Source organism: Malurus melanocephalus, unplaced genomic scaffold (genome assembly GCF_030028575.1).
Source record: "Malurus melanocephalus ecotype Western Australia unplaced genomic scaffold, MMel_1.1 scaffold_19, whole genome shotgun sequence".
Taxonomy (NCBI): Eukaryota; Metazoa; Chordata; class Aves; order Passeriformes; family Maluridae; genus Malurus; species Malurus melanocephalus.
The window spans coordinates 4307947-4334871 of NW_026623251.1; the positions used below are offsets into that span (position 1 = coordinate 4307947).

The window sequence follows — 26925 nt, forward strand, 5'->3', positions numbered from 1 at the left end:
ATTAAAATTACTCTCTTTTCTATTATGTTGTGTATTAATTTTTCTGAACTTAMTTCAAGAATCCTATATTTATTTGTATTACTTTTTCTTATCCCCAGAACCAACGTATATCACAATAGGTCCACCCACCTGTGAGGTTTTGGTGAACTGCACTTTGACYGAAAAAGACTGTATCTATAGCTTCAAACTGGACCAAAATGGTTGTCGCATTTGTCAGTGCAAAACTAGTGAGTATGCAAAAATACAATGACTTCTACCTTTTATATCAAACTGTATGTGAAAATGCTGTTTTTTCCATTCATAATGTTGATTATAAGTTGTGTTAGTACATGCATGCTTTGTAGTTGTTCATCTTTAAAGAACAGCTTCCCTATATCTGGCATTGCTTGCTTTCTTAAAATGTGTTTGGCCGAAAATGTAAAATATTTGTTTAGAGGTAAACATTTAACAGCTGACTAGAAAAGGTAATAATTTGGGATCTAATATTCACATAGAGTTTGAGAAGTGTTATCAGAATTCCACATTCATTTTCCTCTGTTTAAAGAATTTTAAAATTTAATCTAGGTTTCTGCACTTCAGAAATTCCTATGSCTAAACAGACAATTTTAATCTTAGCTTTCTTTGTCAAAATTTCGATTTTGAGGATAAATGTTTGAAAATTATATGCTTGGGAGTGGATGTTTGTATATATACGACTATATCCATATTAATGTTTATTTCTATGTAATCTTATATCCATATTAATGTTTATTTCTATGTATTCTTATATTTATTTTTACATACATATATGTTATTTTAGTTAGCATTTATGCAAGCTTTAACATCTATTTCTTCCCAAAGAAAAGTGCCTTGTGAGAACTTTGTGTGTATCAAGAAAATCATATTTTCTGTATGTGTTTCCTTGAGACTTCAGTGTTTGCAGATGAAATATAAGGCAATATCAGGTTGGTTTTTGGAATTGGCCAACGAAGGACACCTGTGGAGTACTAGTCCCAGCTGCAGGATGCATCACTGTGGCTGCCAGCCCAACCTAGCAGTGGGTTTAAACTCTCTTTGTAATGTGATTTTAGTTTTTCAGCTTTCTTGCAGCCTCTAAGGCTTTCACAACTAAGGTATTGCTCCATTCCTTTCCTTTTGCTTTCAGTCCACCCATTCTCAGCCACTTTCTAAACCAATGTGACTATTGTAGGGGTCCCAGGTAGAAATGGTCAAAATAAAACTCTTCATAAGTACAAACTAAAGAGTTTKAGGATTGAATTAAGGTTGGAGAGGACATTTTAACAAAAATATATGACAAAACATAACCTTATCATGGCAATACAGAAATAATACCTTTGATTGCAAGTTGTATTCATGGCACGATGATTTTCCTTAAGTTACATCCAAGCTATCGCATACTTTACTTRCTTAGTTTTCCTGAGGAAAATATTRGAAATGTTAAGGTCTGCTTTAAACATTGTAATTGGATTTTCCTTCTCCTTCTATTATTATTAAATTGACTGGGGAGTTTGAYACAAACAAGAAGATGGACATACTTGGCAGATTTCATCATCTATGCCTGTGCATGCAGTCCTTCGCTCCAGTGTGGTGCATTGGAGACACATCACTCCAAAGGATGGTTTCTTTTCTTCTGAGTTATCAAATTGCACAAGGATACATCTCAGAATATTCTTGCTTGAAGTATTTCTGATTAAATAGTGCATAAGAACCTATTCAGGGGAATTTTTCTCTTGCCAGATTTGCTYGAAATTATGTTCATTTTACTGTAGTAGCAGTCGCAAACTGTCTGGAGCAAACTTAATAGTATAATTTGTCATCTTTTTTCAGTTAAATAATGTGACTAGTAGATTGCTTTAAAATTTCAGTCATTTAGAAGGAGGAGACCTTTATTTTCTAAGGACGTGAAGAAAAATAACAGCTTGGAAATCTTTATCATTTGGTGGTTATTAATCAAAATGACAGAAATTRGATTTTTCTGTCAAGTAATATCTGTTGCTTGTAAGGCTTTGGACAAATGAGTGTGTGAGAAATGAGAAAAGAGGAGTCTTAGGTCAAATATGCTGCAAACGTACTGTGCAAGCTCTCTGTGTTTTGAGATCCGGTGTACTTTGATGTCCAAACCCGTTCAGTTGCATCTTGGCTCTCTTAAGGATGTCAGCACATGTTTATCTTTAGCTCATGTCGGCTCATGAGGACTTCAGGGAGCAATCACAATCTTTATACTGCATTCATTTGTTTTTTACTGTTCTAAGCTGCTTGTCAGAGTCAGACTTGAGGTGCCTCAGAAAGGAAGCTCCCCGTACCTCCACTGTGATTTGAAGTCATCATATCCTAATTCTGCTAATCTAGTTCCAATAAAGTTTCATTTTTTTGTTGATTTCCCATTAGATGTCTCTGCTGAAGGTTTGTTACATAYTTCAGTTATTTCAGCCAAAATAAAAGCAAAATGATGAGGTGGAAGAACACAGATTGAAGGTGTAATTTGTTCTTCATTATTACCTTCATATAGCCAGAAGTACAACAGGTTTATTTGGAAYGATTATGTAAATACGGTATCATGAAATCTGTGGTGCTTTATTGTAATTTAGTTTTGAGTCCATCCAGCCTGGTTCAAGACAGCTACAGAATTAAAAGGAAGAAAGAAGCAAATAAAAACATTTCTGGAATCTGATTTTAATAGAATTCGTTTACTTTGCCTTCTGTCCTTCTTCCTGTTTCTGCAGCGAACACAAAAACATGTGATAGCAACACACGGTGAAAACTGTAAAGTGCTGTAAAGTAAAATAAAATGGTTTTTTTTAAAAGCAGCAGACTATAGTTATAAGAGAAGGAAGAAAAAAAACCTTCCTGACCTGTGAGCATAGACAGATACAGGAAGAAAGTTCTAGTAAGTAGAGATGGAACCACAAATGATGAARGAGAAAAAATGGTCATACCAACCAGAAGCATCTAAAAGCCAAAGAAGCACTACGTGACAGTAAAAGGTGAAAAGTGTAATCCAGAATCTAGGAAGAATCACTGCAGAATACTGAAAATAAAACTGAAACAAGTAGGAAAAACATAAAAAGCATTACCTAAAAAAAAAAAAAAAAAAAAAAAAAAAAGACGGTGTAAGATGATGCAAGAGCCAAAGTCAAAGAGAAAAAAGTAAAGAAGAAAAACATTATAGTGTGCAGTGATTACTCTTGTGTTTGATAGGCCTTTAATAGGGAGAACTGGAGTGGAATTAAGTTTTTAGGAGGACAAATACATTTGGAGGAGTCCTTGTGATCTGGAAGGAAGACAGTGATCCGCTGTTTGTGAGACAGAACTCCTGTTGCCCAAAGGAAGACTAACAGGCATATTAAATGATGCCTGCGGATTGCAGTAACATAGGATTTAAAATCTGATTCGTAGTTGCTGCTGCACACAAAGTCCTTCCTCAGTGAGTGTCTGCACTGTGAGCCTTGTCTATTTTCTGGATTAGTTTCATGGAAAAGAAAAACCCTTTCAAATCCCTCCTKTGACCAAARYTAGTGTTTTACCCCAAACKAATTGAACATGTAGTAGTACTYRGGATATAACTGTATGCATGTATGAYTTTACATTTTTTAACCTTTCAAATCTTATTAAAATGGAATTAAATTAGTGTTGCCTTCAATTTTAGRAATTCATTTCAAAGGCTTACCTTTGCAGTTCCAAGATGCAACTGTCATCCAATTTCATTGATTTCAGACTCCTTATGGAGAGATGYAGTTGTGGACAGCTGAGATGAGTTRTTTTYTGTGCACATTATAATGCATCATCTTCCACTTCATGTTGTGATCTCTTTTGTCTGTCAAAGCAAATCACACAATCACTGTTCAAAAATAAGGAATCTTGGTATATTGTGTGTTTGCACAGTACTCTAAACATGAAACCATCTTTTCCCCAAAACATGTTCTRTGTATACACACAGAAATAATTTTGGAAGTGTTGATACCTTTTTTTTTTAACGAGAAGAAAACGTTTTCCACCATGGAGTTGAAAGGAGATGCTGTCATTCAGTCTATGCCAGCACACACCTGAAGCATGGTACTCAGCATTCTGGCAACTCACACCATCACCCTTCATAGCTGATGGAGCAGAATGAAATTCCACTTTGGCTTGATTCTGGGTCTTTATTTAGTTGTGTAGGCATTCAAAGGCAGGTTGATCTTCAGGCTGTCTATAAATAGCAACAATTAAGGCTCTGTGTAGGGAGTGATRATAGAAAAAAGCCTAAGAAATCTTTTCAGGAACTGCAATGAGAGAACACAACTTCTTGGTTTTTGTGTGTTAATTCGTCAATAGTTAGAGCCCTAACTTTTCACTTGTCTTGCCAAAATGTGAATATTTAATTCCTGTATTTCTTTAAGTAATTCATACCCAGGGATGTGTGTTCTAAACACTTAAAACTCCCTCAGTGTTATTTTTTTCTTTTTAAATAAACATATTTTATGTTTATTTCTGTGTCAATCTGAGGTCAGGCAGTAATTGCACACTAATCACACAAAATGTACTTCAGACAATGCAAAATTCCTGGAAAWAGTAAAGTAAAATATAAATTACATAACACTTCTATGTTTTAGCAGCAATTACTACTTGTTACTTTGATTTTGCAACAAATTCCATGGAAAATAAAGTTATGAAATAAAAGACAGYCCAAGTAGTCTTTCTTAGTGCAAAGGAGAGCACATATTAGTTTTTTGAATAATGCTGTAGACCGAAAAGGATGTCTTACTATCCTCTGCAGTGATTTAAAAGGGAAGAGCTATTATRTATTAGACCTCAGTAATGAAATACAGCCATGGAAAATTTAGGATGAAGCATGTTTCCTAAAAACTTAAGGCTTACATCAGAAAAAATGTGCATAACCTAAGTAGAATAAAACTACTAACCCTAAGTTCACATGTGCAAGATAGTGGAATTTCTCCCAGAAAAGGATGGAATTATAAAGAACAACTCATGCCAAATAAATATTATCTATCYTCTCACTAGAATGAAAGTCTTTGGCAGGATCTCTGAAGATTATAATATATTGCATTTTGTAATGCYTACAATAAATGTAGTGAAATAGAAGCAGATAAGACCTTTACTTGGCTTGACATATGGAAAAAAAATAACAGAAACAATGTGCTTGAAGCTTGATCATTCTACAGTTATTCCACCTTTGAGATATCACTGCTACAATTTCATTTTCATGAATTTATGTGTTGTATGTGAATCCTAGATGTGTTTAGAGCAGATATCCAAGTGGTTCATTTGCCTCAATGGACTTACAATTTTTTTAAACAGGGTTTTCTAGCATCACAGCGCCCAGTCCCTTCATTTATATCCAGCTTTTGTGAATCRTGATTTAAGTCTTACAAAAGGAGGGAGGGTTAGTGTGGATCTGTGGAGGCAATATATTCAGAGAATTCCAGTTACTGTTAAGTAACCTAGTTTTCTCCTTCATAAATTTGCCTCCCCAGATCCCCACCCCCGAAGATTAACCAGCAGTAGCAATCCACACCGAGAGGACGGCTGAGGAGTGCTTAATTGTAAAGGTACTGTGAAACAGTTCTCCTGGTATGATCTGTCCTCAGCATCAAGAAAGTAATGCTGGTAAAGGTATGTAGCTAGCTTTGTGTAGCCATGCTACAAATTTTCAGAAATGGACACCAGCCTAAACCAAGTTGAAATACTGACACAGTCCTTGTCACAAATCTGTTAATATTCTCTGGCTGTTATTTTTTTTATCTGTGAATTAGAGGACTGGAAACTAAATGTATTTCAACATAGAATGTATTTTCAARCCTTCTTAGAGTAAGATTATTTTCAGTTCATAACAGTGTGTCCTTATGCAAAATTGGACACACACTGGAGAAACATAAATACCCAAGTTTAAGAGCCTAGATTTTTTTATATACCATATATATGGTAGAAAAAAAAATAAACCTTTTTTAAAAAGAAAGAGCTGGAATTACAGTCAAGCTGTTAGAAATACAAGCAGAAGACCCATTTTGGAGCTAACGTGCAATTCATGGAATTGAATTTTGTTTCATTTTCAGTTTGTTTTTTGGGCAATATTTATAACATTCCAAATATTCATAGGTTCATGTGAGGTGGGTATGTGAGTGCTCTGAATTCAGGAATAAGTCATGCAAGTGATGGTTTGAATTTAGGTCAAAGACCTGTGATTCCTTTTGAGAGGCGTTGGCCCCAAGGTGCTATACTTGAGAAGTTGCATGTATCTGAAATATTCCAGTGCTAAGTTAATTCTGCCAAATGCAGACATTGCTGCAATATCATGGGACAGAATGTTGTTGTTGTCTTGTTTGCAATCTGGGAGTGCACTGTAGTAGGTCACATCAGTATGTCAGCTGCTTCTCCATGTTGATTTTTGAATGTGTTTTTCTTTCCTTCAGCAGCCAGTGACTCAGTTTTACAGATATCAGACAACCTTTTGAAACTAGAGATGATGTTAGTGTTGAGAGTAAGATACTTAGTGTCAAAGAGTTTTAAAAMACCAGGTAGTTTGTGCATAGCACGCTGTATAGAGCCTCATCATATCTTGGTAATCATTAATTTTCAAGACTTTGTTCTACGGAGAGTTGTCCCATCCTCCATATCCCAAATGGATTCCTCTTTAACAGTGTCATCCTCTTCTGAAACTGGCAATATTTGTTTCATTGTATTCTGCGTGTATGAAAGGGTTTATAAGTGTGTGGAGGAAATTTGGCAAAGAAATTCCTATATTTAAAAGGAGTTCAGGGACAAGGGTGACCAGGCTTAAAACCCTGACAACTACCTGTTTGTTAGTAATTCACAAATGGGGTTTTTTTGGAAGATTAATTAATCTTCAGCTATTCTTTTTGCTTGTATTTTTTCCAAAAGCATCATTTTTAATTGATCCAAATAAATCCAGTAATTTGAAATTCTCATATTGAAGTCAGCATATAATGTGTTAGAATGTAGCAAACTACAGAATGAAGTATTTTCTAGTACTGCAGTCTTTAGGGGACTCAGTCTGTAAGCAACAGCCTTTGCCAGTGTGGTGAGGGCTAGTGAAGGCTGTGGCTAAGCTGTGAATTACCATCTGGACCTGTTGGGAACTGGCTTCGCTGCTGCTTTTGCAGTTGTGGTTGCACATGGCAAAGAAAGCAGCRTGGTCTTGTGTGGGCAGGGTTCACTGCTACAAGTACTTGGTGTGTGTTGGTCCTCAAGTGAGTGTTAGTTCTAAGCAGGACACTACTTAATAACATCAAACTTTCTGTKGTTAGTGTCCTAGCCTTCTACTGTACTTAATTCTTTCAGCATTTTATGTGGTATTTCAGCTAATTTCCTCACATTAAAAGCTAAGTATTTGTATTAAAAATACAGTTCTATGAGCCTGAGATACTCAGGAACACATTCATCTTTTCCTAAAGTCRTATCTCATCAGAATCATTCTGGCATCAACCAATATCCTGCATCTGAACTCTGAGCTTGTCCTACAGGTTGTTTTCTATATTGGCATGACTTACACTGTGTGATCAGAAGCTTGATCCCACTCTGTTAGAGTTGCAGTGACATGCAAATTCATAATGTTGTTCTGTCAAACTCTGAACGGTAGTTTTCTTCTGCATTAGCTTTTAAAATGTTTGCTATATCCTCATTTCAGCCTGTCTGATTGCCCCGATGCACTTTTGAGCAGTTATTAGAACAGTTAGGGCTGGATCTCTTCTCTGCAAATATATTCCATTATTTGGGATTCAGTTTCCTCATGAAACTTATCTAAGCAGGGATGGAAAACACCCTCAAATACCCTCCTAACGTTTTGCTATAATAAATTTCCTCAGTTTATTGCAGTTGTCTTTCATTAACTAGTTCTCCTTGTTCCTTAGTATTTGTCACTTGAAATGCAAAACCTTAGCAAAAAATCTGGTTTTACTTACCCTTTCATAACAAATGAGTGATGTATTTTAATAATGATTAATTTAAAGCAATAGCTAAGGCTGTAGAAAAATTGTCAGGATACCAGTGATCCACATTTGAGTATTTAGGTTTACAATCTTCTTCTCTTTTTCTTCTTTCTCCAGCAGCTATGCTTTGCTTTGTGAGATTGGTGATTCACTTAATTTTCTGAAGAAGTACCTGGCTTAAAATGCTGGACTGTGCTTTTCAATAGACCTGTGCAGCAGATGTAAATTCTGTCTGTGTGCCAGATGATACTTCATTTAGAGACTGCCTGCAGTTGCCATGTTTTTAATAATGTTTTAATAGGAGAAATTTACATTATTAGATGTAAAGTTAGAAAGCWGACCAGAATTCACTTTCTTAGTTTCATGATATTTCATAGAGAATTTTTTTTCAAAAACTGTCTATAATCTCTTTCCACACCTCTACTGCCATACTATCAGAAATTTAAGTGCAATAACATGTTAATTTCAGTAAAAAAAATCTTATCAGAAGCTTAATTTTCAGCATCTTATTAGAAAGAGTGTGAGCAGAGGTCTGTGGAGATTATGCTGATCACCTCATGCATAGCATTTTCATAACACTAGAAAGTCCATACACTAACAGTTTTTGCATTGACTTCAGCTAACTTTCCCTTTATGTTTGACATAGTCAGAATTTTGATGATTTTTAATATGCTCTTCACTGTCTGTTCCTGAGAGGAAGTGGTAATTATTAGTCATCCACCTCAAGGCTCTTCAGAGCTTTTTTTCTTGGTCACTTACAAAGTGAAAATTCTTTTGAGGATAACTCACTCTGTAAAAGATTAAGCAAGGAGGATATTGCTTCGAGACTGGATCCCCTGGTTGGTATGTCAGCTGACTCTTTGAGTTTCAAGTATATTCAACATCACAAGCTACTTGGGATAAGGTGCTTGGGATGTCTTCCTGCTTGTGTAGCACTGCCCTAGACACCTTGAGCTTTTTAATAAAGTATAGTAACTTTACACGTTCCAAACTTGTTACAGAAATCAGAGCAGAGTGGAAGACTGAAAAGGTATTTGGTTGTGGGAYTCTGAGGCATCATTATTTTGCTACCTTCTGTAAGGTCGTAGTCAAACCTGGGTATTGCACTTCGATAGCTCTTCTTAAAAGATAAACTGGAGACAAATAAGATAAAGAAATATGCCAACTAAAAAATAAAGTTCTTGTTTTTTCTGTTTTTTTGAGATTATTTTAATTTTTTTATTTCCAGCTCTTCCTTTCACTTTTTTAAGATGTCTATTTATTTCTCCCATGCCTTTGCATATGTACCTTCTTGTTCCTTCACCTGTCTTCATGATTCAACTGTTTATAGACAGCCAMGTAAACATTTCACCTCCATGACAAAGTATGCTTTGGAAAATGAATGGCTCTGCTCAGTTTAGCCTGTGCAATTCCAGATTTGTTCATTGATCAGTTCTGAGCAGCTGCAGGAGATACAGAGCTTACATTATATCAAAGGTCATAACTGAACTTAATTCTTTTTGGAGATACGTGCTTTTCTGTACATTCTTTATGAAGTTCAAGCCTAGCTTTAAAAATTATGACTACCTTATAATGTCTTGCGTAATGGAAGAGTTCAGTTAATTTTATTATTGCTGTGTGTTGAAAGGGAATAATTTTGTACAAGCATTCTAGTATAAAAGCTCATAAATGAAAAACAAACTCTCATTATTTTAACTTGCTTCAAGGAATACCTTTGTATTACTCTTTACCAGAGAAAAATATAAAAGTTTGCATTATAATGTTTTAAAATCASAATTAGTGGCTACATATTAAAAAGATTCGTATTCTTGATAGATTGGCYTGACTTAATCCTCCAAAAATGTGTAAACTTCATTAACATCTTTGTATGTGTGTTTCTCTCTCCATAAAGCAAGAGCAAGGGTTACCACTGCTGTGCAAAGGTTAGATCTGACTGAGAGTAAATGCTTAAATCTTGTGGTATTGATACTCTGCTTCCAAACACAATCTCTAGAGATTATGAGAGGATCTGGCATTTCTTTTTCTGTGTTCTGAATGGCAAAAAACTCYCAAACTTGCACCCTTCTTCAGACACCAAATTTGCATAAAAATGGAGAGGTGAGAGCTGTGACCCCGATTATATTCATCCTATTTAAACTGAGAACTGTTGTTTGGGATAATGAGACTCTTGTGTTGTATTACRCTTGCATGCCCAAATTGCACCGCAGAAACAGGCAGTGAATTTGCTCGTTTTCTCTGAAGTTTTAGTCTCATTCTGTGGCAGTAGAAACATGCCTTCTTTACCAAATGAACATCAACTTGGTGGCAAAGATAAGGAAACAATTTAGCCACATCTGGTTAAGTCTATCTTTTGCAATCTTAAATGCAACATTAAAAAAAAAAAACAGAAGAGGAAGCATTTAAGTAAAGCAAAGATTGCCTCTGTAGTCTGTCCTCAGTACATTACCATGTTAGAGTGTAGGTCAGTGKTAATAAGCAATACCCTCTTTGGAAAAACCATGTCCCTAAATGTTCACCCCCTAAAGGAAAGTGGTCTCCAGGGCTTGAATGAAGAGCACATCTGGAAGAATACTCTTCAGCTGAACTCTGTACAAACAACACTTTGTGCTGGTGTGGATGTTTCAGTTAGGGATCAGCCATCCTTTAAATATCACTCTTAGTGTCAAGCCTGTGGATATCACCTATCATATTCTTCTGTTGAAAAATCTTAATTATGTTTCCCTTTTTTTCTATTTTGATCTACTTGAGATATTGTAATAATGGTAATTTCCTTCCCTGGTGTTTTGAATCCTTAGTGTGAAAAAARCCCTAATTTCCTACTTTCTCTTACCTCTGCAACCAATAAATGAACTTTTTATCCCACGCTTTCTGGTCTTTATGGCATTTCTTCATTCAAGAAAAAAAAAAAAAAGAAACTGATCAGTCTCAGAACAGGAAATTGCAATGAGAGTGAATATAATGACTATTATTTATCTTTGTWCTGGGAAAATTGAGATGCCAACAGATCAGCATCTTCCTTATGCCACAAGAGGCAGATGAAACTTGGTAGTGGACTTCAGGAAATAGAACTTTTAGTCTGGCATGTCTAAGCTTAGATCACATCTTAACAATATCATAGTTATATTTTTTAAAAGCAGGTCTTAATCACAAAATAGTTGACAGCAAGTAGCATAAAGAATAAAAGTTTCTAATATATCCCACCCTTTCAGTTCTATTTAAAATAAGTAGAGGAGAAATAAAGATGCTCTGTGTTGAGCAAAAGCCTGTTAAACCCACATGATGTGTGGCAAGTATGTGTGTTATTTTAGATGTMTTATTAAAAGCCAATGGAACCATGGGTGTTGGACTCCCTTGGCTGTGCATCTGTTCATAAAATCGTGTTAGTTTGTAGTACCAGGTGGTACTCCCCAAGCTGCTGACTGGAGCTGAAGAATCCCGTGGTGTCTGTTCATACTGTTTGGGTCATTATTGGAGAATTCTGTTAAATGTTTTAAGAATAGGACAGTCTGAAGGTAAGGCTTAGCAGTGTTAAGAAAGTTACRAAGTGAAAGGGAGCAGAAGGTTCAGTCAGCATAGGATGTGTTTGATGCAAACAGCTTTCATATTGTACTAACCCGTGCATGTCCTTTGCAGGGGAGGAGCTGTGCACTGGCCTCATTTCAGGCTGTTCCTTGGACTGTTCCTTCGGCTTCCAGACTGAYGCCCACAACTGTGAGATCTGTCAGTGCCGGCCACGGCCCAAGAAGTGCAAGCCCATTGTATGTGACAAGTACTGTCCCTTTGGATACTTGTACGTATTCTCATTCTGAAAGCACGCTCAATGCAATCCCTGTCTGTACTGAAAATATGCAAAAATCCAGGCTTGTGTACTTGTGTTTGCTTTGTGGGGAAGCGAGGAAGTGTAGGAACACAGAAACGCCATTACGGATGTCAGAGTGTCGTATTCTTCAAAATGGATTTTGATCAGCACATTTAGAAACAGCAACTCAAAAACCAGCAGATTATAAAGGCAAAGCAGTGCTTAAATTTTTTTTCAAGAACTTGACAAACAAGATGAGAAAGCTACTTGCAAGTAATATCTCTTGCATGTAGCTTTYTGAAATTCTGTTGGCATGGTTTGATAACCTTTCATTTCATAGCCCATTTATTTTATTCAAATTATTATCTAATATTTSAAGTTTCTTTTAATGTTGGTATGACAGCAGACTAGTTTTAGTGAGACTGAATTTTTTGCAAAGATTTGTGAAGAACAGGTCTATATCTTATTTATGTTTTTGTAAATAAGCTCAAAATCTGTATTTGTAGTGGACTTCTTTCTCCCTAAAAGTAAATATTTGTGGTATTTATTTAATTGTGGAATGGGTGATGCAAACTGAGCAGGTCTTTGTGACAAAAATTTCTTAGTAATTAGTTCTGATGGCATCAATATATATTTTACTAATACATTTTAATTTTTTATGCATTCATTCAAAGTTACTGCCTGCTTTTCATAATAGTTTAATTTCTACCTCATGACAGCAGATCTTCAGGTAACGTTCATATGTAATTTTCTTTTTTAGGATTCTCATTGAAGTTTACTGTATTTGCAGCTCCTTGATAGTTATAGTTCTTACATATTTGACTCCTTTTAGAGTGCTCTTTGACCCTTGTTCATAAAGGTTGCAGGTTTTTTAATAGCCATCTTTACTGTAGTGTGTCCTCTTAGTACACTCAGTAGGAAATGAGAGAGGAAAACAAAGAATTTTAAATTAAGGAGTTAATAAAATTATCTTCAGGTGTGTTGACTTCAGGAGTGGMTGAGAGTTATTCTCAGTTTCACACGAGAGACAAAGTAGAATCAGAGTGAAGTTACAGAAAAGGAATCCTGTAAAGAGCAGTAATTTTTAGTCTCTATGTATCACGGGTTAGCATATTAACCTATAGAGGAAAATTACAATTTATGTGTTGTTTCTGTACTTAGATAAGCTGAAACACACTCTTCGTCCTTGCCTTTTTTTTTTACTGAAGTGTGTTTGCAAAACAGTTTTATTAGAAAATCTACGTGAACTATTAGCAACAGCACTTTAAAAATGACAGCACATTTTAAAGGGCATAGTATGCTAGTTTTAAGATTAAGATGTTTTAAAAACAAGTTGATYTCAAGCTGATGCCAGTGTTTTCAGGAATCCTGTCTTTGGGGTGATCTTTCCCATACGCTTTTGTGCACCTGAAAAATATATAAACTTTAAACCTTTTTAAGCTATTTGGAAAATAGTTTTCAATTTAAATTCTGGGTTTGCATGTAGAATGCACCATACTTGACTGCTGTTTTTAAATGATGAATGTTTAATAAAGTCTTCAGATAATTTAATTTTTTAGRAATTGGAAATAAGCACTCTAATTTCATCATTCTCTGCAAAATACATGAGTAATTCCACTGAATAAAATTCATAACATTCAAAGATAACTATGTATGGAACTATTTGTAGTATAAAAGGCTGAAGTTGTGGTAAGAACAACTTTAGGATCATTTCAATTGGAGTTTTATCTTGGTGTTAAAATTATTTAGATTTGTGATTGTATAGTACATTTGTTCAGTTTGCTGCTGCCGTGCCAAATTCTTTTTTAAAATGTATTTGACTTCCATGTGTGTTATGATCATTAAAAACATGGGGTGTAATGGAAGACARRACTCTRTTTTAATGTAAACCTTTAGTCACAAATTGGACACAAAAGAAAGAACTATGAAAAGTATATTAGAGAGTGAACAGTTAAGGAGTAATCATCACTTTTCTGGGGTTTTTAATTTTTTTTAAGAGTCTCAGAAGTTAGTAATTGGAAATACTGGGTTTGTGCATCGCTAAAGAAACCAAAATCTTTTCATAATTGTCTGAAAAAATCTGCTAAGTAAAATCACTGTTTAAAGCTCTAACACATTAATGGAAAGAAGTATTCCTTTTGATGGGATAGGAAGAGAAGTCTTTCATTCTCCACTCTACTGTATGACAATTTGTTATTCTCAGCCTTTTAACTAAAAATGAAATGAAGTTTTCTACAACTTGAAGCCGGCCGTTTTAGAGATTTACATGATTTATATCTCCTCTACCATCCTAGATCATTTTCTAAATTTACCCTGTCTCATCTTTGTTTAGTACATCTGTCCTAAAGTCTGAATAGTATTATCTGCCTTTCTGAAACAGACGAGGAAATATTCAGCATAGGATCCTCTCAGTGGAGGGAGTACATGCCAGGATGGAGAACWATACAGCCCATAAAACCAGTGAATCTAAGGGTAGCAGTTAACAATAATTCTTTTTGTTCACCAGTGACTTCCTTAGCAGGGATGCTCTTGCTTTAAAGTAAAGTGACTTGCTGACCTTTAACAAATTATTTTGGTTATCTAGGAAGAACAAGCATGGCTGTGAAATCTGTCGGTGTAAGAAGTGCCCCAACCTGCCTTGTGGTAAAATCTGTCCATTGGGCTTCCAGCAGAACAGTCACGGCTGTGTTATCTGCAAGTGCAGAGGTATGTGCTGGAGCATTACCACCTCTAACTGCAACTTGTTTTCAAAGCAGTTGGAAAGCAGAGCAAAAGAACAGCAATACTGCACAGAATTTTAACAAATTGAAATATAGTAACTGGGGAGTCCGTTCAGCATTGCTTGACGGAATGTATCATTCTGCTTATGTTTGTTACTATCTGTTCATCTTGGCTTCTCCAGAAAGCATCAGCTCTGCTTTCGTCTCCTGCTACAAAGTCACAAAAAGTTTGTTACCATTCATAAAAATCAGATCAGGCTCTTCATAATCAACTTCTAATTAAACTGGTTGAGGGCATTTTTTTCTGTAGTGATGTTCATCTTGGCCATTGTCTTTTCTTTACAACAAGTGTAGGATTTGATAGATGTTCTGTATATCGCCTAAAATTGTAGTGCTGTTTCTTGGACACTTTCCAGGAAATATTAATCAATAGAGAGAACAGCTACCCAGGAGAAAGAACTTGGTGTTCTTAAGCTCAAAATTCCATACATGAGACATCCCAAATGTATAACCACCAATTTCAAGGTGGATATTGAGATCAGATGTCCATTTGTTGTCTGTCTTACACTGTTGCTGCTTTCAATATCTCTTTTAACAATATTTTCAGATTGTGTTTTTTATTAGTCTGGGTAGAAGGAAGCCAGACTTCCTTCATTGCTCATCTCCATGTTTTGCATTTAATAACTCTTTGGTTTTGCTTAGTTTCTCTCTGATCCTAACTGCTCATTCATGCTTATTTCCTTTGATTCTTATTGTGTGTTTTGATTTTTAGCTATAGTCAAGTAAGTTTGATTACTTTCCCATCACTGTGTGTAATGACTCTATTTTTAACGTTTTGCTATTTCTTTTGCAAAGAAAAGAATTTTTTTTCTTTATAACTTCTTTCTTAATAATTTTTAAAAATTATGAAATATGATAGGACAATTTATGGGAACAGAGCCCTGGAAGAAAGTGTGTGTTYCTGAAGTCATCTCCTGCAGTTGAAGGCAAACATGCAATTATAAGAATCAAAAATATCCAACATTATCTTTTCTCTATATAACATAATAAATACACTTCAGACAGTTTAAGAAACTTTAGGACTTCTAACAAAATAAAAGTTGCAACATTATAAACATATTTTGCAAATGTGAGAAGCAGACAGATTTCACTGACATGAGCTACAATATATTACTTYTACTAGAAATTAAAATTTTAAAAATTAAATAAGAAAGGGTAACTGCTGCATGGTGTCCCACTGAGATAGTTCTTATCACACAGCTTGTCATTTGTCTCCATGTTCACAATCACTACACTTCTCTTSATTGTCATAATGCTGGGACTAGATATACACAAAGTATTCCCTTAGATGTGCCATAATTGCCTCCCAGACTATAAACTTTGGTCWCTAATTATGTGTATGCACACTTTTAAGTGTTTTCCCTAACAAGTCCATGTTAGGAGAAGAACATGTTAGATTTTAGAACATGCACAATTATTTAGTGAAATTAGTTTGGTCCCTCTCTAAGTAGTATTTATTGTTGTCATGATCATAAAGATACCGAGCCATGAGCATATCACTTCAACATCACTTCATTAGCAGTCAAAGAGTTATTAAAACAATCACCAGTATGTTCTGGGRAAAATGTGAGTCCTTGTTAAAATTTTGACCCAGAATCCCTAAGAGGAAGGGATAGGTAAATCCCCTGCCTATGAACTAGCTCCACTTTGTAAATTGCTTCTGCCAGAAACAGCTCATGCTGGGATTAATAGAAGTAGAACCACMGAAGTACAGGCTGGGGTAGTACTCTGAAAAACTGGGAGTCCACTTCTTTGCCCTTCTTTGCATAAAATAGAGTGTATCTGGATAATCCTTGACAGATGTTTGTCTAAGATTTAATTTATTAAGGATCTCCACTTTCAAAAGACATTAAAAAAAAAACGAAACAGAGAGAAAAAAAAAACCTTCCTAAAATAGTGTTTTCCTGTAGTTGGCAACACAGGACATTTAAAAATAAATTTTCTAGAATTTCTGTCTTCCTTTCTGCACATTGAACTGGTTACTTCTTGTCCTGAGTTCAGCAGACATATGGAGCAGTTAAGCACCATTCTCTTTAGAAATCTTGTAAAATTTAAGGGGTTGCAACTGGAAACTCCTAAACATTGTTTTGGGGGAAGATGGATTTCTAAGTCAAACAAATCCAGTTACTCTGGTTTCTCATCACTGTTCAAAACCTTGATGTTATATTTAGCTAYAGTAAAATCTTCAAACTAGTAGAAGTAATAGTGCTGCATTTAAATTTACAGTGCTCCTACACTTRTTTCTTACATTGAACTTGCCATTTCTGCAGTGGTATCACATTACAGTTTCCTTTTTCCTTTTAAACTACTGTATTTCAGATCATTTCAACCATACCTCTAGTTAACCAGTTACTCCCATTCTGWATTTAGACATTAGGTTTTTTCCAAGTRTTAGCTTTTGTAYTAATTATAATTAAAAACWAAAWAATAAARTCAATSTCAGTTTTTGAACTTAATTTTGAAYAGCTGCCTATGTATGTTTCTCCAAATTTTGGAGTGTATTTTGGAATATTTCAGGAAAAAAGAGTTTCTGATATCCTTTTTCCTTCCTAAATAAATGAAGTCTTACTATCTASGGCTTCTGAKTGTCAATAAACATTTTAATGTAGASCAGYATTCCAGWGATATTCATTCAAAWCATAATTTAAATASTCTGATACTATAGTRTGAAAGTGTAATAACTGAATTTAAGTTTTTTCATAGTATTTCCCTTCATGCAATAGGATGAAGTCTGTTCTAAGAAATATTTTGTCTTYGTGCAGTATTTCTTTTTAATTCACAAAATGGTATGCTAATGTAACTTCTGTGTATTGACTTCTTCTGATAACGTGCCTCAAACTAACTTTGTACCATCTGCTTGTAAGAGATCATCTTTAATAGATGTGCCACAGCTGAAGTGCTGACCTACATGCCAGTGTGTAAAAGAAAAAAAAAAAAAAAAAAAAAAAACCCCCCCAAAAAAAAAAAAAAAAAAACCAAAACCAAGCAAAACAATCTGAACACTTAATAAATTACATGTCAACATTATTACTTCTCATGCATGATCCTTTTTGAAAAGAAAATGAAATTAAGAACTTAGTACAGATAGCCTTATATATATGTCCGCAGAACATGGTTGACTTACCAGTAAAAACAAGTCAGTTGCCTGAGAAACTGATCCTACATCCTTCATCATAACAGTGATGTGGATGAGAAAGTGTTGGCTCCAAATTCACTCTGCTGATTAACAAAGAATTCATTGAGGCTGAATCCTGCACCACTTAAATACCYCTTAAGATACAAATGAAACTTTATCCTCTCGAGACCAACTGCTTGTGTGTTCGGATAGAGTGCAAGTAATGCCACAGCCTAAGCCACTGTAGTCTCATCTCAGTAAACACTAAAAGAAATGAGGGGTAAAATTCTCCTAGTTCTCTTACAAATATCTCATTTATCATAGTAATATAAACAAATAATTTCTCATAGGAAATACTTTATGTAGTATTTCCGGTATCTGCCATTACCCTGTTAGCACCTGATAGCAATTTTTTATCATTTATAAGACCATTCGTAGCTACTTAAATGTTTCTATGCGCTACTTGCTATCAGATACATTATAAATAATCTGCTATGTTATTTAAATGTTCTATTTTATTCATGCTTTCTATTTACCKCCATTGCATTTCTCCTTTTTTCTTATATTATTTAGACTACTGCATTTCTGGTTGATCAAAAAAAGTATAGGTTCAACAGAAAGAAGTGATTATATTTTCCAAAGAAATACATTCTACTACATGCAGTTGTCCCCTTCAGTATACCTTTTAGTTGTTTCCTGTGTGTTGTTACTTTATTTCTAAGTGTAAATGATAGAACTATTATTCACTTGGTCTTGCATGTGCTTTAAAAAATAAATGCAATCCYGACATGAAGTTGGTGTTTCTTCCTAGGCAGCAGATGCTTATCAGGGCACCTCATTTTTCTTTGATTTTTTGCAGAGGCAACGGCTTCTCTTATGCCTCCCGTTAAAACAGGCTCTTGCCTGTCCATGGATGGGCGCCGGCATGAGAATGAGGAGAGCTGGCACGATGGCTGCAGGGAGTGTTACTGTCACAACGGACGGGAAATGTGTGCCTTGATCACCTGCCCCATTCCCAATTGTGGAAACCCCACCATACATCCAGGGCAGTGTTGCCCATCATGTCCAGGTAACATTTTCTCCCACATGCTTTGTAATCGAGTTCCTTTTCATTTGTGTTCTCTTTCTTAATACATGGAAATAATCTCACACATCCTTCATTAGGAAGTATAGATGAAGGTTTCTGTGCCCAAATGTAACATGATGAGTTGCYGTCGTTAAGTTCTCAGCTGTGGAAAATGGCAACTTAAATATTTAAAGCATATGCATATTGTGGGTCCTAACATGTTAATCTTTGGCGCATTGGAATCTTTCTTTCAAAAAGTAGTGCTAAAAAGTAGTGAAAGTAACTAAAAGTTTCTAGTCTGTTACCTATAATATCAAGTATTGTAATAAGCCATTACAATTTTCATTTTTTAATTTTAAAGTGGAGTTTTATTAAAACGTGTCTCCTGATGTATGTTTTACAACCCCTCAAAGGAGTACACAAACAGATCTCTTAAGTAAGTGAACATTATGATTCTGTGTTCTGAGGGAAGGCTCCTATGCCACCAGCAGTAGATTATTTCAATGCTTTCAGTGGGAAGGCCAAGTACAGTTCATGTTGCATTCCTGTACAATTTTAATATGAAAAACACCTACAAAAAAGTGTGGGTGGAGTGTAAGATTAATGCCCTCTATCTTCAGAATTATTCCTACAGTATTTTATATGCTAAATAGATTCATTTGTAATGCCGTGATATTGTCTATGACTTTATTGGAAGTCACATTATGAGTAAGAACAATGAGGCTCATGAAACTTCTATAAATARCAGAACAGTAAGACATTGTATCCTAAGCAGGATATAAGCAATTATGAACTCTTTCAAATTCTTTGTAAAGTACAGGAAATCCTAAAGGCAAAATAAGCAGCCAGATCCTCTTTCTGAAAGTGACAGAGAAGAGTGCACCCTCCCTGTGACCTAAGATAACCCATCTCTGTAGATTGCTTAGACAAATGGTGATCTCCAATCCAGTTCACACCTTAAGTCCCCAAAAAGATGCAAGATTCCCAAGGATCTGTCTCTCTTTCAGCCTTTTCACAATGATTTGTGTAGTATTGTCGGGAATGGTATACCTCAGGTGGATAGAGATGGGTTGACATGTCAGTCTTGCATTAGATAAACAAAATTCAAAATTGAAAATGTATGATGCCTGTTCCAGATCCAAAAATTCTGTTGTTAGGTCCTCAAGCCTTATCCCTGACTTCATTCTACTCTCAGCRTACTTGTACATCTTTATTTACTGGATGCACAGAGAAAACTTCAGAGCATTCAAATAACAGTAATGTTAATTTTGGTCTTTCAGCTGAGCAGCAGCTAGTTACTTTGTGTATGGAGAATGAGCTTGGGTAAATTCATTCACAAGCCTAATGTTCAGTTCATGGAAGAAAGATCAATATGAAGTTAACTACCTATTATCTTAAATTATATATTTCTTGTGGATGAGATCAGCATTTGATTTCAGCACCAGCAATATTGGTCTCTGATGAAAGATCATCTGCTTAGCCAGCAGTGTCCATTCCTTTAAGAGATAGGGTCTGTCTGATATCAGTCCTGCATTCAAGACACTGGACACCTCAYTTCTGGGTTAGCGAAGTCATACTTGGTGTAAACTCTTACAATGCTAGGGCAGACACAGCATTTTAAATATGGCATATGTAAGTGTARGAATTTATACAGCCAAATTAGTCTCAGTGTGGAGTTTTATTCCCCTCTGAGGTCTTGTGTTTGTTGGAAATGTAATTCTGATTTCATTTCACAACATATTGATTCCCCRCTGATTATGTTATATAATGGCTTTAAGTAGACAAAAATGCAGTTTGGAATTGTGAGACTGTATGTCACTCAACTGTATCTGCCATAAGGATATTGAATTAGGAGTCYTGATGTACTTGATTTGGAATTGCACTGTTAACCTATCAACAGGGAAGTGGCAGTTCTCAGATGTCATTTTTGAGGTTGAAAATTATGTCATTCCATTCAATTCCATATTTAGTTAGRGTCCAGCAGAGCAAGATATACCTTGATTGCTACAACGTTCCTTGTAACCATGTTTCTACATATTAAGAGGTTTATATGGATCATCACAATGCTTGTGAAAATCTCCAGGTTTCCTGTAAGATTTGGAAAGCCRTTGATTGCTGGTGTTTTGCAGAACCATGCCATGCAGAAAGTGTGTATTTGTTKGACCAGGTGTTTCTCCAGCTTTACAGTAGCTGCACATTTTTGGCACTTGAGTTGCAGTGACATCATCAATGCTGCTGAGGGAGCAGTAGGTAATRTACACTGCAGTACTATCTGGTTATSCCTTTTTGATCAGGAACAGGAATGAGCTGTAGAAAAACAGGTCTGTGACTTTGCAGAGAACTAAGTGCAAAGGAGACATCTCAGGAAATTTCCAGAAAAAAATTAGTATTGCCTKTGCCATGGTGAGTTAGGATGCCATTGCATAATATGTAGTATGTTGCTCCAGCTGAAATAAAAATCAASCAGTGACAAGATAGCAGGTTAGCCATCTCATTTCAGGTAAATGCTGCTGAATCGTGCATGTGGTTCATAAATGTAAACAATTGGAAAAGCATTGCATAAGCAAATCAGTGAAAGATAAAATAATTGCCTGAAAGAAAAACACAGGTACTTWGTGAATCGAGTAAGATCAACYAGAATTGGCTTCCTCTTGAGTTCTGCTGATCATTCTCCAGGAATGAAAACAAACAACTGAATGGACTTTCTTCTGCATGACAATGTCATAGAGCGAAGGTCACAAATGCTGTTCTCCAGACAGAGCAGCAGTGCTGGAAGCATGAGGAGAAGCCAGGAGCACTTTGAGAGCCTTGGCCTACCTRGAAGTCTAGAGGAACTGCTGTACACTCAACTTTTCTCTCCCTAACCAAGATGTTTGGGTTCAGATGATGTTCACATCAGGCATCATTATAATGAAGTAGGAGAGAGGGACCTTCCCAAAGTGGTTTAGACCTATGACATTGTTAGCAGGAAGTCACTTTTTTCTTCTCCTCCATTCATAGCATAGGAAACCTGAGGCAGTTCAGTTCTTAACAGAGGCTGCCTAATGTCACATGGGTTGAATTCAGGCTGATGGACATCACTTATAAGCCTGGAGCTCGGCTTTGACGCTTATAGCTTTCAAACCCATGGTTTCTGCAGCTCAGTTAAACATGCTGTGTGAGACATCTTGGTGCCTGTGCACAGTGCATGGAAAAAGCTGGTGGACTCACTGGTAAACAGGCAGCTGTTATTCTCCTTATTGCCCCTAGTGTGGGGAAGGTTTCAAGGCATTTTGAGCAGGCTGGGGATGCAGTTTGCAGCATAACCTTTTCCTTGATGGTAAATCCTTAAACACCCTTAAGGAACAGGATAGGTTTCTTTTTTTCTTTCAAAACACCAAGAGATAAAGAGTTCCCCCATTTTTTTAATACCCAGAGGCTGGAGGACACTCACGCTGAACAAGGGAAACAGTTTCAGTTCCCTCCTTAATATGAAAGAGGTCAAATCTGTCCTCTAAACTGCCAGGGTGAATCTTTTAGCCAGGGCTGCAGAGGTGGTGTAATTAATTATTTGAAAAGGAATAAGGTTAATTTGRTGAGTCATTATTGGAAGAATGAGTCTATACACAGTGGTGTTTCCTTGGATCCAGTTTTCATCGCAAAGATGGCAGATTTTTTTTTTTTTTTTCATGGAACAGTGATGAAGCACTTCCGCTGGTGTTAAGTGCTTTTACATTTTTAGGGGGCTGGGTGGGGGATTCTGTGTTTTTCTTTTACTCTTCTGGTGGGTTGGGAGTTTTTTTGTTTGTTTGAGTTTTTGAGGGGGGTTGTCTGGATGGCTTTTTAATGTAGCATCAAATGATAAAGATGATATAGGCACCTGTTGGAAAACTTAACTTGTGCCTGGACTTTCCAAATCCCAGAGGAGAARCATACTTATCTGTCCTTTCAGGAAYTGTAACTKATSCTAATATTTAGCATTTAAGAAAGTCTCTGAACAGAATTTTTCAGAAAATAGCAATTGTCTCTTGGAATTCCTAAATCATAAGTCCTAAATCATAAGTGAAATGCGAAGAACACTTGAAGTTGCCTCTGATTTGTGTTAACTAGTCTTTATTCAGACCGATTCTCAAATGTTTCTTTTTTATGTATTTCCAATTTTTCATGAGATGCAGGTGCCATGGAGTCAAAAGAGCTTCATTAAGAATAATTTTTATATGTTTTTTCAGAAATAACAGAAATTCTTCATCTTGTGTACAGTTGTTGATTCTAAGAGTCACCGTTTGTTTTTGCCTCTTTTTCCCAGATGAAATAATCGTGCAAAAGCCAGAGCTCACCAGCCCATCAGTCTGTCATGCTCCTGGTGGGGAATACTTTGTGGAAGGAGAGACCTGGAACATCGATTCCTGCACCCAATGCACATGCCACAGTGGMCGTGTCCTGTGTGAGACTGAAGTCTGTCCGCCGCTTCTGTGYCAAAACCCCACCCGCACACAGGACTCCTGCTGTCCGCAGTGCCCAGGTGTGTGCTGACATCCAGCTTTCATCAGAGCCCTTCTTTGAGCTGAGCATGTCTGATGTTTCGCTGTGACAATGCCTCTGTGTGCACAGGCGGTGGTTGTGGTGCCTTTGTTCTTCAGCAGGTTGGAGCGACAGCCTGCAGTCCTCTATTTCAAATGCAAAACTTGACTGTGTGCAAGAGAGATCTTACGTGTAAAGGGGGGTTGTGGCCCTGAACTTGGAAAATCTTTGAAGGCAATGTAATAATGTAGGAGTTGGGTGAGARCCACAATCCTTGGAAGGTTTATGAAATATGCACTGATTTATGGAGACATACAGGATTAGAGAAACTTTGAAAGCAGTCAAAGTGTTAGGTAGATACAGGCTTGTTTCCTTTGCTTTCTACATGCCTTGGTTTCTATGAAACCTCTTTCTTTTTATTACTACCTTGTCTATTTGGGATTTGATCTCAAAAATACTTCTGTTTGATTTTAACCTTCACATRGTATCATTCTGAGTGGGATTTGAAGGCAGCTGAGTAATATCAAAGCATTCCAGCATGKCAGGTGTACCAGACTCCTCCTGTACAGCCTCACAGTGTTAAGAAGATAACAGGATTTGCTTTTCTCCAAGGAAAGATATTCAATTATAAATGAACATAAATTCCTATTTTACATAGCAAATGAGGGCTTTTATTGCAGTGGAAATTTAGTACAAACCTGTGAATTGCATATGAACTCACTGAGAAAATGTGCCTTTATTAAAACCAAAATTAAAAATTTTACTTTAGGAAAAAAAAGAAGTTAAGTTTTGCCATTAGGCTTTGCTACAGGGTTTTTTTTTGGGGGGGGGGGTTTGGGTGGTGGGGGGGGTGGTTTCTGACAAAATACTTCCAGTAAACAAGATAGCTAGTTCTCCTGACTTACATTTTCCTCATTATTAATAATGAACATTTGCTTACTTCAAAATACTGTTTTAGAGGAGCTGATCTTTCCTCACTGGCTATATAATAAGCTTTGTCTCATAGCTTAATGCCTTTAGATTGAGAACCTGATCTAAATGCTGTTATGAATCCTTTCATTTCCTCCCTTTTTCTTATATTTTCTCTGCRCATACAATCCTCTTTCTTGACCTGTAATGTCTGTTAAAATACAGCTTCATTGCAGGAATATGTCTCCCCCTTGGGCAGGCATGAGAATTAAAGCAAACCACTGACATCAGGCTGAAACATGATAAARTTCCATTTGTTCTTCAACAGTTTATAATTAGCTCATCTAAGTCCACTAGTGAAGGTGACAGCAGCAAAGCAGCTTTTCACTTAGCATCATTCAAAGACTTGGGCTGATGTGGTAGAAGCTGAGATTCAGATTTTAGATTTRAAATTTAATCTCTCTTGTTTGAGATTAATTCCTATATATGATACCATTCAGAGCATTCAGAATCATTTTCTGAGCAGCTGCTTCTGATGGCAATTGTTTTTCACTTCACTGTCYTTTTTCCAAATTTTTCTTTGTTTTCTTTTTTTCTTGCTTTCTCTTTCATTTTTTTTTTCCTTTTTCAGTAAACTCAATAAAGGTTTAAATAAGAATTATGCCAGAGCATTTCATGAGGTCTTCATCCCATGTGAGGACTGAAGRGGCATGAGGCTCTCTCCTTGTAGCTCTTCTGAAGCAGCGAGCCAATGTGTAACAATTCCATTGTGTTCTTCAAAAGTGAACCCTCTGTTCAGGAGCTATGAGAGAAGTTATCCACTGTAAATTCAATGACTTAATCTGTTTATATTTACAGATGAGACTCTTCAGCCCTCGCCATCGAGCAATGAGAGCATGCCCAGTTACTGCAAAAATGATGAAGGAGATATTTTTCTGACAGCTGAGTCCTGGAAGCCCAATGTGTGCACTAGCTGCATCTGCATGGATGGTGTGATCAGATGCTACTCTGAGTCTTGCCCGCCAGTATCCTGTGAGAGACCTGTTTTGAGAAAGGGGCAGTGTTGTCCTTACTGTATTGGTGAGTAAATTAAAATGGTTGTTAAACTTGCTGTACCCTTCTTGGGAAAYAGAAGTTTTATTTCCAAACTGAATTGCTTTCCCTGGTGAGATGCAGTCTATGTCAGTCGACTGGAGAATGAAACCTGCATAGGGAACTTTGAGGATCATGATTTGTGGGTTTTCAGGTAGAAGCACGTAGAGGTATACATGTAACTTGCCTGCAAACTCCACAGGACATACTCCTAGAATCTTGGTAAGACATTAGATGAAGACATTACAAAAAATTATTTTATTTAAAGGAAGATCTGCCAGGTAACACATATGTTATGTCAAGATTTATGTGATAATGTGAGGAAAACATTAATCATGACGGCAGAAGATGAGCTGAAGCATTCTGAAATTTCACTGTYAATAAGGCATCTAAATTAGAATACAGAAAAAAATGGAATTGCATTAATGATAATATCTTTGAGAAAAAAATAGGGAAAATATATTTTTTTAAAAATGCTTAAAATGCATGAAGAATTAGAGCCATGCACTGGTGTTRMWTTTGGAGMTGAAGTAAATGGTGGATGCTGTAGACAGTGAAAATTGCCAGGYATTTTTCAAGTAGCAAAATTTGAGACTACAAATCACTTTTTCATTGTATGCTGAATAGGAGTATTTATGTACAGAAAACTTTTTTTGTGAGTTCACAGTAAGTACAAAGGCTGTAGAATGGAAGCTGCTGATAGAGAAAGATCATATAACATACTTACTGAATTTAAGTCTTTGTAGCATTGTTGGAAAGCATTCGGAGCTTCATTTGCAAAAGTAGTAGGGCAAGATAGAGTAGAAAAGAACAATAAAAAGGGGTATAATAAAATTGACAGGCTTTAAATATTTAATTGAATGTGTGAGTCAACTTGCCCATCTATAAACAGAACAGTTCATCAGAAAGATGTCAGATTGTGATGTTCAGAGATTGATACAACTCTTGACATCTTGAAATCATTGCAGATATAATACCTTTAATAATAGGTGATACAGATTTATATCATGTGTAAAAGGAATTCCATGAAAGAATGCCTGGAAAAGTTAGAAAGTATCCAAGTTTCAATTGCCTTTGGAACCCTATTTGTATYCCTGATGGGGATACTTGGGGGAAAGTACTGTGTTATTCTATTACTGTTTCTTCTCATGGTTTGCATTAAAAATKGGGAGAATTTAAAGTTTCTTGGACAACTGTCTTTCTGCAGATGACTTTTTTTCCAGTGACTTGGAACCTTAAAATAGTTTTAATCCAAAAAACATTTTAACATAAAAAAATTAGTGTATGAAAAGTTGGACAATCAAACCAGTAGAGTCAGAACATGAGCCTTAGTACTGTACTGGAAAATTCTGTGGATGAGGAGGGGATGCACCATGGGCTATTTTATAGCTCATTATGCAATGAGCTATAAAAATGAAACCTTTAAAACTTTTTGCCTTCATCATGCATGTCAGGTTTGCAAATATATACACACAATATGTAGCTACGGCTTGAAATAATTTACTTCGAATCCTGTGTAGTTGTATACTATTGCAAATACTTAATGTCGGAGCTAAGAAAGCTTAATGATTTTTTTTTTAGTAGTAACTGCTCAGCAATGCAAAATGCAGAAGCCAGATTTTAATTAACACTCGGATATAAAGGTTTTCAATGATGCTAAATTTTATTTATCCATGTTGTCCTATGTAGTCAGAATGCTTTGTGATTAAAATAACTGAAAT

At 36.0% G+C, this 26925-nt stretch overlaps 1 protein-coding gene across 2 annotated transcripts in view; it reads left to right on the forward strand.

Moving 5' to 3' along the window:
- The window catches only part of CRIM1 (cysteine rich transmembrane BMP regulator 1), a 172382-nt gene that overhangs the window by 136502 nt on the left and 8955 nt on the right, over positions 1 to 26925 (forward strand). For both annotated transcript variants that reach the window (XM_057389777.1, XM_057389778.1), the window contains 6 exons: positions 99 to 227; positions 11577 to 11733; positions 14327 to 14448; positions 18497 to 18706; positions 22989 to 23204; positions 24971 to 25192. In XM_057389777.1, the coding sequence (XP_057245760.1) occupies positions 99 to 227; positions 11577 to 11733; positions 14327 to 14448; positions 18497 to 18706; positions 22989 to 23204; positions 24971 to 25192 (1056 nt within the window). The remainder of the gene's footprint in view (positions 1 to 98; positions 228 to 11576; positions 11734 to 14326; positions 14449 to 18496; positions 18707 to 22988; positions 23205 to 24970; positions 25193 to 26925) is intronic.